The sequence below is a fragment of the Bufo gargarizans genome, chromosome 6 (assembly GCF_014858855.1).
Source record: "Bufo gargarizans isolate SCDJY-AF-19 chromosome 6, ASM1485885v1, whole genome shotgun sequence".
Lineage (NCBI taxonomy): Eukaryota > Metazoa > Chordata > Amphibia > Anura > Bufonidae > Bufo > Bufo gargarizans.
In genome coordinates, this window is record NC_058085.1 from 343,591,539 (window position 1) to 343,604,287 (window position 12,749).

Sequence of the window (12,749 nt, forward strand, 5' to 3'; positions counted from 1 at the left end):
TTGATGTCCGGAATATCTAATACATTATCAAAATATACAAAATATAAAATATAGAATTATGTGCGAATAACAATAGGTCAAATTATCAAAACTTTTCAAAAAGTGTCCATAGTGTGAATGAACTGATTAGATAAGATCCAAAGGTTAGTGTCAAAGTAAAAAAGTAAAAAAGTAAAAAATGCTGCAACAAAGTGTCAAAGTAGTGTTCAATGTGATGAGAATCCTCGTGCGGTAAAGGTATCCGGACAAGCAGATTGAAAATTTAGGAAGGATCTGTTAATCTCCCAATATCTGTCATTAATTCTAAGAAATAGCAATCACAATAATATGGAGGTTGAATATTAGTAGTTGGGGTTAGGTGTTAGTATATAGGGATTGCATCTGGGGCGTCCCCCTGTTGCTCCCCCTCTTACCTTCCCCTGCGTAAAGTTCACTGCTCTTGGGTGGTCGGCTTCGGTGCGGCTCGCTGTGTATCACCGCTGGATATAGTGAAGACGATATTTGCTATCAGCGTTGTTTGTTCGTCTCGTGGCCGTCCTCTGACGTCATCAAACCTTGTCTGGTTTGCGTGTCATTCACCCGGCGACTCTCGTGTTCACTCACGATAGATTCCAAATCTCCTTCTAATTGTGGATCAGTGTCTGTGTCGATCAGTATAGGGAGCGATTTGCTCTAATGCACTTTCTTTTGATTTCCTCCTAGGTCTAGATGGGTAGTTGGTCCTCTCCAAAAAAACAGGCCAGACGCGTTTCGAGGGTTAATCCTCTTCCTCAGTGGCTATAATGTGGGATCCAACTACCTCCTCCTTATATAGTCTGTGGCTCCCAACCACCCACCTAAAACCTGGCACGGATTTGTATTATACACTTATATCCATTTTCATATTCTTCGGTATTACTCTAAAAAGCCATATCTTTCAGTTCATATAACATGTTCAAAAAACTATACAATAAAATCTTTTTAATCTTTTTGATAAAGGCTTTCTCTATGTGTTATGTAATATATAGCTGTAGTCCCCTTATTTCATTTCGTGCCGTTGAACCTTCTCTCCACTTTTTGGTTGTTTCTCAGGGGGATTATTGCATACTCTATTATTATTTATATTCAACGGAGAAATGAGATAGTATCTTACTACTAAGACATCCTAATCAATGTTCTATATGTCTGTCTATTCCCTTTGTTGTCTATGTCTGTCTATTCCCTTTGTTGTCTATGTCTGTCTATTCTATATGTCTGTCTATTCCCTTTGTTGTGGCATCTTCTTTACCATATACATATCACTTTAAAAAGGTATGTACCAAAAATATCAAAAAATAATAAAGAAATAATAAAGAAAAACAGAAAAACGCATGCTATCCCCAAAAACGCACCTGCGTTTCCTCTGCGTTTTGGCTGCGTTTTTTCCAGAAACCATTCAGAAATCATTCCCAAGGGCTTTCACTTCAATGGCACCCTCTCAATATATACTCCCCAATGGATTTAGGTATCATCATTTTTTAATAAATTTTTATTAATTTATTTTCTTTTTTGTGTTTGTTTTCCATTTTTTTATGGTTGAGGGCACAGAGATTTTATCCTTTATTGATCCCATAACTCCCCACCTACTGTTTATTGGGGTAATCATAATATTTTAATTCTTTCCCATACACATATCCCTTTATAAAAGAATGCGCATGTCATTCCCCCAAAAAACGCACCTGCGTTTCCTGTGCGTTTTGGCTGCGTTTTTTCCGGAATCTTCCAAAAAAGAGAGCATTCTCCAGGACTTTCCCTTGGGTAGCACCCTCTCCATATGTTTCCCCATGGTTTTGGGGAGTATATATTGAGAGGGTGCCATTGAAGTGAAAGCCCTTGGGAATGATTTCTGTAATCCATTGAGGTACAATGGTAGAATGAGTCAGAATATTACGAGTACCCCATTAAACAGTAGGTGGGAAGTTACGGGACTAATAAAGGATAAAATCTCTGTGCCCTTAATTATAAAAATTATAAAAATGGAAAACAAGTCCAAAATAAAATAAACTAACAATAATATATCCAAAACCATGGGGAAACATATGGAGAGGGTGCTACCCAAGGGAAAGTCCTGGAGAATGCTCTCTTTTTTGGAAGATTCCGGAAAAAACGCAGCCAAAACGCACAGGAAACGCAGGTGCGTTTTTTGGGGGAATGACATGCGCATTCTTTTATAAAGGGATATGTGTATGGGAAAGAATTAAAATATTATGATTACCCCAATAAACAGTAGGTGGGGAGTTATGGGATCAATAAAGGATAAAATCTCTGTGCCCTCAACCATAAAAAAATGGAAAACAAACACAAAAAAGAAAATAAATTAATAAAAATTTATTAAAAAATGATGATACCTAAATCCATTGGGGAGTATATATTGAGAGGGTGCCATTGAAGTGAAAGCCCTTGGGAATGATTTCTGAATGGTTTCTGGAAAAAACGCAGCCAAAACGCAGAGGAAACGCAGGTGCGTTTTTGGGGATAGCATGCGTTTTTCTGTTTTTCTTTATTATTTCTTTATTATTTTTTGATATTTTTGGTACATACCTTTTTAAAGTGATATGTATATGGTAAAGAAGATGCCACAACAAAGGGAATAGACAGACATATAGAATAGACAGACATAGACAACAAAGGGAATAGACAGACATAGACAACAAAGGGAATAGACAGACATATAGAACATTGATTAGGATGTCTTAGTAGTAAGATACTATCTCATTTCTCCGTTGAATATAAATAATAATAGAGTATGCAATAATCCCCCTGAGAAACAACCAAAAAGTGGAGAGAAGGTTCAACGGCACGAAATGAAATAAGGGGACTACAGCTATATATTACATAACACATAGAGAAAGCCTTTATCAAAAAGATTAAAAAGATTTTATTGTATAGTTTTTTGAACATGTTATATGAACTGAAAGATATGGCTTTTTAGAGTAATACCGAAGAATATGAAAATGGATATAAGTGTATAATACAAATCCGTGCCAGGTTTTAGGTGGGTGGTTGGGAGCCACAGACTATATAAGGAGGAGGTAGTTGGATCCCACATTATAGCCACTGAGGAAGAGGATTAACCCTCGAAACGCGTCTGGCCTGTTTTTTTGGAGAGGACCAACTACCCATCTAGACCTAGGAGGAAATCAAAAGAAAGTGCATTAGAGCAAATCGCTCCCTATACTGATCGACACAGACACTGATCCACAATTAGAAGGAGATTTGGAATCTATCGTGAGTGAACACGAGAGTCGCCGGGTGAATGACACGCAAACCAGACAAGGTTTGATGACGTCAGAGGACGGCCACGAGACGAACAAACAACGCTGATAGCAAATATCGTCTTCACTATATCCAGCGGTGATACACAGCGAGCCGCACCGAAGCCGACCACCCAAGAGCAGTGAACTTTACGCAGGGGAAGGTAAGAGGGGGAGCAACAGGGGGACGCCCCAGATGCAATCCCTATATACTAACACCTAACCCCAACTACTAATATTCAACCTCCATATTATTGTGATTGCTATTTCTTAGAATTAATGACAGATATTGGGAGATTAACAGATCCTTCCTAAATTTTCAATCTGCTTGTCCGGATACCTTTACCGCACGAGGATTCTCATCACATTGAACACTACTTTGACACTTTGTTGCAGCATTTTTTACTTTTTTACTTTTTTACTTTGACACTAACCTTTGGATCTTATCTAATCAGTTCATTCACACTATGGACACTTTTTGAAAAGTTTTGATAATTTGACCTATTGTTATTCGCACATAATTCTATATTTTATATTTTGTATATTTTGATAATGTATTAGATATTCCGGACATCAAGAGATTAGCGAGATTGAATAATAGATAGAAATATCAGTTATATCCATCAGATATACTCTCCAACTGGTCCTACTTTCTGCCAGAAAGGAGTAGACAGTGTGGAGATAAGAAGCTGAGAATGGAGATAGGAAGCTGAGACAATGGAGATGAGCTCCTATTCCAAGAGACTGATATCATTCTCCTATGAGACCCTTACTCCGAGAAGATGACCAGAATCGAGATATAGCTTTCCCAAAAGCTACAGCAGATACATTCAGAAGAATGACCAGCAAAATTCAGGATTACAGACCCTGCTGCCAGTGAGGGAAAACAGGCCTGACACTCATCACCTAGAATACCCACCAAGTTATAATAATTTCAGCCACATAACCAGCCACAGAATCTCATCATCTAGTGCCAGAAACACCATGACACTACACCTTATCAGGGCCACTACCGGCTCATTGCACTGTGGCTGTCAGGGGATTCTGAGGATTGTAGTTTCCCAATAACTAGACACATACAAGTTGCAGACCAATGAAGTAGTGCTGAAATAATGCATGGGAGGATATATACACGATGGGAGGATGAGACCAAGCAGACGGAGAGTTCCTGAAGGAAAGGTGGTGACTCTTGAGACAGCAAGAGCTAGCCTGGCACTAGAGACAGCTCTCTGCACAAGCTCTGGTGATAAATGTCCATGAGCAGTGACATCACTGGAGCTTCCAGATGTATATAATTAACATTAGCCAGGATATGACATGAAACAGCCAGACGTAGGCCAAAAGCACACTCTTAGGCCTTCATTCGGCAAATGAAGCCAGTATGGACACATTTATCAAATATGTTAGGTCCACATGGATGTCAAACTCATGGCCCTCCAGATGTTGCAAAACTACAACTCCCAGCATTCCCTGATAGCTTCAGTATGCCCAGGCATGATGGGAGTTGTAGTTTTGCAACAGCTGGAGGGCCACGAGTTTGACATCCCTGTGTTAGGAGGTCTTCTGGCATACATTATAAATCTAGAGCAGAAATGAGATGTGAACGTGGACTAAAAGTGTTCCCTCAAGTCTTAATAAGAAGTCTATTAGAGTAAGATGCACCAAAATTAAGAGGTGCACACTTCTTAATAAATGCACCACAACAGCATATGCAGTGACCCAGCTACTAATGGGCCCTGAACTGCCGATTGGCATAAACTTTGGCCAATTGAGTAAAACAATGTATACCACACAGCAAGCAAAATGCTATATGTACAAGTGAACATGATCCAAAGATGGTGGCAGGTGTATGGGGAAGCCAGGAGGAATAGATGTTGGCCAAACCAACAGATATTAAAAATATATGGTCACCTTAAAACAGCATGAAGATAAATGTTGTATATCTGCCATTGAAATACTGTGTGTATTAATAGTAAAAAAATTTACCTTGACTTTTGATGCTATGTTCAAGGTTTGTAATAATAAGAAGAATTGTCATTGTGAAGCTGAATGGGCACCTCCATATTGTGACAGGCCAGGTTATGGTGGTAGTGTGGACAGTGGACCTGTAAGAGTTTCAGGTACGTTACCTTTTGTACATTAGTTTATACTCTTCATACACAATAGACAATAGATTTTTGTTTATAGACCCAACCTTTCCACAGGATCCACAGCAATCTAATCTCTATAGAGGCTTCCAGACAGTCCCCCAAAATCTGCTGCTGGAATAAGTCAATCATCTCCAGAAAAACAGATCCTGAGTAGGGATGAGCGAATCGACTTCGGATGAAGCATAATACTTCATTCTAATACTGTACGGAGCAGGAGCTCCATACAGTAGAAGGGTACTTTCACACTAGCGTTTTTCTTTTCCGGTATTGAGTTCCGTCCTAGGGGCTCTATACCAGAAAATAACTGATCAGTTTTATCCTAATGCATTCTGAATGGAGAGCGTTCCGTTCAGGATGCATCAGTTCAGTCCCTCTTACGTTTTTTGGCCGGAGAGAATACCGCAGCATGCTGTATTTTTCTCTCCGGCCAAAAATCCTGAACACTTGCCGGAATGCCGGCATTAATTTCCATTGAAATGTATTAGTACCAGATCCTGCATTAAAATTGACGCATTGACGGACCCGTTCTTCCCATTCCACGCATACACAGACCTTTAAATCTGTGAAATTTTTTTACATTGGATCCTTCAATGCATTTATATTGGTATTTCAATGCATTTGTCAGACGGATCCGCATCCGTATCCGTTCGCCAAATGCCATCCTTTTGCGTCCCGATTGCCGTATCCGGCAAGCAGTTCCGGCGACGGAACTGCCTGCCGGAATCCTCTGCCACAAGTGTGAAGTACCCTTAGAATGCATTAGCTCCGATGAGCCAAAGTTATTACTTCGCAAAGTCTCACGAGACTTCGCATAATAACTTCAGAAATCTATTTTTACTGTAAAAACAACATTTCCTGGACTCCGGTTCGGTTCCAAGATACCACTTGGAACTGAACCCGAGTTCGGGAAATGTTTTTTTACAGTAAAAATTGATTTCTGAAGTTATTAAGTAATAACTTCGGCTCATCCGAGCCAATACATTCTAATACTGTACAGAGCTCCTGCTCCGTAGAGTATTAGAACAAAGTATGCAAATCGACTTTGGATGTTTCGCTCATCCGTAATCTAGAGCATCAGTTATGCACACTTGGCATCTGTTTGAGCCATTCCTGTCTGCGATCCTGCATGCAGCACTTTTTTTTTTTCATGCAGCAAGGATCTCAGACAGATGCCAAGTGTGCATAACTGATGCTCAGGATTAGTTTTTCACAGGATCCTTTTTTTTATTTTTACTATTTTTCTGACTGATCAGAAGAACGGAATATGAAACCGTAATGTGAACACAGCCTTACTTGTGTGGCTACCTTATCTGCACAGAATATCACAGGCCGTCTTTACCCTTTATTCATTGGAAAACCGTATATTCATGACAATGCACCATTTGTTTCACAGATCACAGAGGTTTAGTGATTGGAGTGCTGGTGACGATCTTCTGTATAACGGCTGCTGCCTTCACCCTATACCTCAAAAGAAGGACTGTATTTAGATGGATTTTTGCAAATAAGAAGAACACCATAGAAAAATTAAGGTAAGTAACCATGGATGTGTGCTTAGGTAGGATGGCATTGTATTGGATATTGTTAGTCCTTAAAGGGAACCTGTCACCCAAAAATCGCCTATTAAGCTGTTTACAGTACCTTATAGTGCTGTATAGTCGTTTCCTGATGCACTTTTTGTTAGTTTTGCAGCATGTATGCTCAGTCAGAAATCGATGTTATATTCAGCTGCTGCCCCGTGCTTCAAGTCAGGCTTGAAGTCACGGGGGCAGCGGCCTCGGCGTCTTACATGGCCCTCTCCCCGCCCCCTGCCTCTGTGACTGACAGCCGAAATCCGATTCCGGGACCGCGCTCAACGGCCGCATGCGCAGTAAAGGGCGGCAGGAGCGCGGTCCCGGCTGCCGCGCGTACTACGCGCCGTCTTACTTTCGCCGCACTGCGCATGCGCCCGACATCCTGTATCAAACGCGCCCGCGCCCGGCATCTGCGCATGCGGCCGTTGAGCGCGGTCCCGGAATCGGATTTCGGCTGTCAGTCACAGAGGCAGGGGGCGGGGAGAGGGCCATGTAAGACGCCGAGGCCGCTGCCCCCGTGACTTCAAGCCTGACTTGAAGCACGGGGCAGCAGCTGAATATAACATCGATTTCTGACTGAGCATACATGCTGCAAAACTAACAAAAAGTGCATCAGGAAACGACTATACAGCACTATAAGGTACTGTAAACAGCTTAATAGGCGATTTTTGGGTGACAGGTTCCCTTTAAGGGATCTTTTGATTGTGAGAGCACCGGAAAGTAAATCTATTTATTTATTTATTCTATGCACTTATATAGCGCTACTATATTCCGCAGCGCTTTACAGACATTAGCATCCAACTGTCCCCAATGGGGCTCACAATCTAAGGTCCCTATCAGTAGGTCTTTGGAGTGTGGGAGGAAACCCACGCAAACACACAAAATTGTGGTAAATCATCTGTCATGTGGCCTGCCTCTGCACCACACACACTTTTCTCTTTTAAAAAGTGTCAGCAAAACAATAAAAAGTGGAAACTTTGGTGCAAAGTGTGGCTTCTGCAAAAATGTATAATTTGTATACGCCTGAAAACCGGTATAAATGGCTTAGTAAATTCCTCCAGTGTGTCTATGGCAGACCCGAACAAATATTTGCCAGGTTTAGGAGCAAGTTTTAAAAGTTAGGGACAGAGACTCACTGTGGGGCCCTGTTCAAACAGCGATGTGTGAGCCTACAATACAAGAGTTTTGTACCTGCCCCCCAGTAGTCAGAATAGAGCAAACTTAAAGGGGTTTTCCAGGATATTAATATTGATGACCTATACTCGGGATAGGTCATCAATATCAGATAGGTGGGGGACCGACACCAGGCACCCCCGCCTATCAGCAGTTTGAAGAGAAGGGTATGCTTGTGCCAGCACAGCTTTCCCTTCATTGTTTATCTTCTCGCCGTCAACATCTCAACGGTGAGCAGTGTAAGTAAAAGCCGTCCCTTTCACTTCTATGCGGCGGCTCCGTAGTATATACTTAGGAAGGAGACGTCCCATAGATGTGAATGGGACGGCTTATAAGTGCACATTTTCACAGCAAGCAGGTAAACAATGAAGGGAATGCAGCGCTCGCACAAGCGCAGCCTTCTATTCAAACAGCTGATCAGCGGGGTGCAGGGTGTCGTATCCCCGCCGATCTGATATTGATGACCTATCCTGAGGATAGGTCATCAATATTAAAATCCTGGAAAACCCCTTCCCCATTAGTCCCAGCAGTGCCTCCATTTCCCCATTAGTCACAGTGTCATGGAACCATGAACCAGACGTACAACAAGAGATAAGTGGAAATAAGAAGGCTTTATTGAAAATCAGCTGTAAGCAAAAGTCCAAACGGATGGCTAAACCGAAGCAGGGTCTACGTAGACAGAGGTCAGGAACCAGAAGGGTAGTCAGACGAAGCCAGGATCAGGAACCAACGGGGTAGTCAGACGAAGCCAGGATCAGGAACCAACGGGGTAGTCAGACGAGGCCAGGATCAGGAACCAGAAGCAGCAGCAGTCTTAGAAGCATGTGTACACAGGAGGACCAAGCAAGGAACTGAAGCCACAGACCTCCTATATATATGAGCTAGGCATCCAGCTCCTCCCAGTGGGAAGGAGAAGCCGCAGGGTGGGAGGCTACAAGAAACCCAGAAACCAAGATGGCCGCCAGCACATGTCAAACGAAGGAGAACAGTAGAAAGGTAAGACCATGACAGTACCTCCCCCTCAAGGGCCCCTCCTCCGCGGAGTAAGGAACGGTTTCTGAGGGAAGCGTGCGTGGAAGGCTCGGAGCAAAGCAGGAGCATGGACATCTGCGGAGGGAACCCAGGAACGCTCCTCTGGACCATAACCACGCCAATGGACCAAAAACTGCAACCGACCGCGGACCAGGCGTGAGTCCAGGATATTGCTCACCTCATATTCCTCATGATTGCCCACTTGGACTGGACGGGGCCGAGGAACCGAGGAAGTGAAACGATTACACACCAATGGCTTCAACAGGGAGACATGAAACACGTTGGAGATCCGCATGCCAGGAGGAAGCACAAGGGCATAGGCTACCGGGTTTACCCTGCGAAGCACTCGGAAGGGACCAACAAAGCGAGGCGCCAGCTTGGGAGTGGGCACTCGAAGGTTGAGGTTGCGGGTGGACAACCATACACGGTCTCCGACCTGGTAGGAAGGAGCGGGCGCTCGTCTGCGATCAGCCTGGAGTCTCTGGCGCTGCGCAGAGACCTCAAGGGACCTCTGGATCTGTACCCAAGAAGCACGTAGGACGGAAAGGTGATCCTCCACAGCCGGAATATCCTGGGGAGAGAATACCTCCGGTAACACGGCAGGTTGGAACCCATAATTGGCCATGAAGGGAGACGTCCCAGAGGAAGAGTTCACCGCCGTGTTCCTGGCAAACTCAGCCCAAGGCAGGAGGTCAACCCAATTGTCTTGGTGATCGGAGACATAGCAACGAAGGAATTGCTCCACTGGTAGGTCCTTAGCTGCAACCTCATCCTTCAAGGCATCCGAGAGACCATGAGAGAAAGCAGCGACCAGAGCCTCATTATTCCAGCCCACCTCTGCTGCCAGGGTACGAAACTCAATGGCGTATTCAGCTACGGATCGTGAACCCTGTCTGATGGACATAAGGAGCTTCGCAGCAGAGGCAGCACGAGCCGGCACATCGAATACCTTCCGAAGAGAAGCAACAAAACCGGAAAACTCGGCAACCACCGGATTGTTGTTCTCCCATAAAGGGCTGGCCCAGGCCAAGGCCTTGTCCGAGAGCAGCGAGATCAAGAAGCCCACCTTTGATCTCTCAGTAGGAAAGGCATGTGGCAGCAACTCGAAATAAATGCCCACCTGGTTAAGGAAACCTCGGCACTGAGTTGGCTCTCCCCCAAAGCGCTGTGGAAGGGGGGCAGAACCGGTCATACCCCGAGACACCGCAGGCGCAGCAACAGGTGTCGGGGTAGACTCTGGCGCAACAACCGGAGCGGCAGTAGGAGCGGGCCCAGGAGCGACAACCGATCCATCGGCAACGGAAGCGAAATGAGCCGTGCGTTCAAGCAGGGTTTGCAACGCCACAGCGAACCGACCCAACAGGTGATCCTGCTGATCAAGTCTGGCAACCAGCGTAGATAGCGAGGATGGCCCTGTACCGTCAGAATTCATGGCTTGGTCCTAATGTCATGGAACCATGAACCAGACGTACAACAAGAGATAAGTGGAAATAAGAAGGCTTTATTGAAAATCAGCTGTAAGCAAAAGTCCAAACGGATGGCTAAACCGAAGCAGGGTCTACGTAGACAGAGGTCAGGAACCAGAAGGGTAGTCAGACGAAGCCAGGATCAGGAACCAACGGGGTAGTCAGACGAAGCCAGGATCAGGAACCAACGGGGTAGTCAGACGAGGCCAGGATCAGGAACCAGAAGCAGCAGCAGTCTTAGAAGCATGTGTACACAGGAGGACCAAGCAAGGAACTGAAGCCACAGACCTCCTATATATATGAGCTAGGCATCCAGCTCCTCCCAGTGGGAAGGAGAAGCCGCAGGGTGGGAGGCTACAAGAAACCCAGAAACCAAGATGGCCGCCAGCACATGTCAAACGAAGGAGAACAGTAGAAAGGTAAGACCATGACACACAGCAGTGCCTCCACTTCCCCATTAGTCCCAGCAGTGCCTCCACTTCCCCATTAGTCCCAGCAGTGCCTCCATTTCCCCATTAGTCACAGCAGTGCCTCCACTTCCCCATTAGTCACAGCAGTGCCTCCACTTCCCCATTAGTCCCAGCAGTGCCTCCACTTCCCCAGTAGTAACAGCAGTGCCTCCACTTCCCCAGTAGTAACAGCAGTGCCTCCACTTCCCCAGTAGTAACAGCAGTGCCTCCACTTCCCCAGTAGTAACAGCAGTGCCTCCACTTCCCCATTAGTCCCAGCAGTGCCGCCACTTCCCCAGTAGTCACAGCAGTGCCGCCACTTCCCCAGTAGTCCCAGCAGTGCCGCCACTTCCCCAGTAGTCCCAGCAGTGCCGCCACTTCCCCAGTAGTCACAGCAGTGCCTCCACTTCCCCAGTAGTCACAGCAGTGCCGCCACTTCCCCAGTAGTCCCAGCAGTGCGGCCACTTTCCCTGTAGTCTCAGCAGTTCCTACACTTCCCCACAAGTCAGAGCAGTCCTTCCCAAGGAAGTATTTAAAGCAGTTACCTCTTCCCCTGTAAGTAGGAAATCTATTCACTGCAGTTACAGGGACACCCCATTTCACAATGGATGTAGCATCTTTCCTCTGTAAAGACGACCTACTGCAGGGCGACCGGGTGTTGTTCTAGTCTATGGATCTGTAGGGCTACTTTCACACTGTCAGCAGGACTTCCAGCCTGCTGGAGCTCTCTGGATCCAGCATTGCCAGACAGTACCACAATTCCCGCCGACCCCATTGACTATAATGGGGTCTGGCAGAGACCTGGCTGCTATCTGGAAAATATGCTGGGAGTCGTGACTCGGCTGGACAAATACCGCTGCGTGCGGTTGTTATCCGCGGTTGTTATCCAGCCGATTCACAGCATTGTCTCCTCGAACCGCCGGCCGCAACGCCCGGCCACAGGTGTGAAAGAAGCCTAGCACTGTCTCTTTGGGACTTCATATGTCGTGCAAAAGGCCTTGCCAGCTTAAGTGGCAAGTAGTAATTGAATTACAATAGGATTTGAGGGAGACCGCACAGAAGGCAGACAGTTAGGCACATTTTATTCTGCGAGGAGAAACATATGTTATGGCAGGTTTTCTTGTAGGAGGTGATTTTTCCTCTTCAAAAACCTGGTAGTCTGCTGTGTGTTTTCTTTATTTGCACTGTATGCAGACACATACAGTCAGGTCCATAAATATTGGGACATTGAGACAATTCAAACATTTTTGGCTCTATACACCACCACAATGGATTTGAAATGAAACTAACAAGATGTGCTTTACCTGCAGACTGTCAGCTTTAAGTTGAGGGTATTTACATCCAAATCAGGTGAACGGTGTAGGAATTATAACAGTTTGCATATGTGCCTCCCACTTGTTAAGGACCCAAAAGTAATGGGACAATTGGCTTCTCGGCTGTTCCATGGCCAGGTGTGTGTTATTCCCTCATTATCCCAATTACAATGAGCAGATAAAAGGTCCAGAGTTCATTTCAAGTCTGCTATTTGCATTTGGAATCTGTTGCTGTCAACTCTCAAGATGAGATCTAAAGAGTTGTCACTATCAGTAAAGCAAGCCATCATTAGGCTGAAAAAAATAAAAATAAAAAATCAGAG

At 44.9% G+C, this 12,749-nt stretch overlaps 1 protein-coding gene across 1 annotated transcript in view; it reads left to right on the forward strand.

Moving 5' to 3' along the window:
- Nucleotides 1-12,749, forward strand: part of ADAM12 (ADAM metallopeptidase domain 12) — a 676,627-nt gene that overhangs the window by 615,137 nt on the left and 48,741 nt on the right. Inside the window, exons 19-20 of the mRNA XM_044298620.1 lie at nucleotides 5,284-5,392; nucleotides 6,816-6,951. Coding sequence (XP_044154555.1) covers nucleotides 5,284-5,392; nucleotides 6,816-6,951 — 245 coding nt within the window. The remainder of the gene's footprint in view (nucleotides 1-5,283; nucleotides 5,393-6,815; nucleotides 6,952-12,749) is intronic.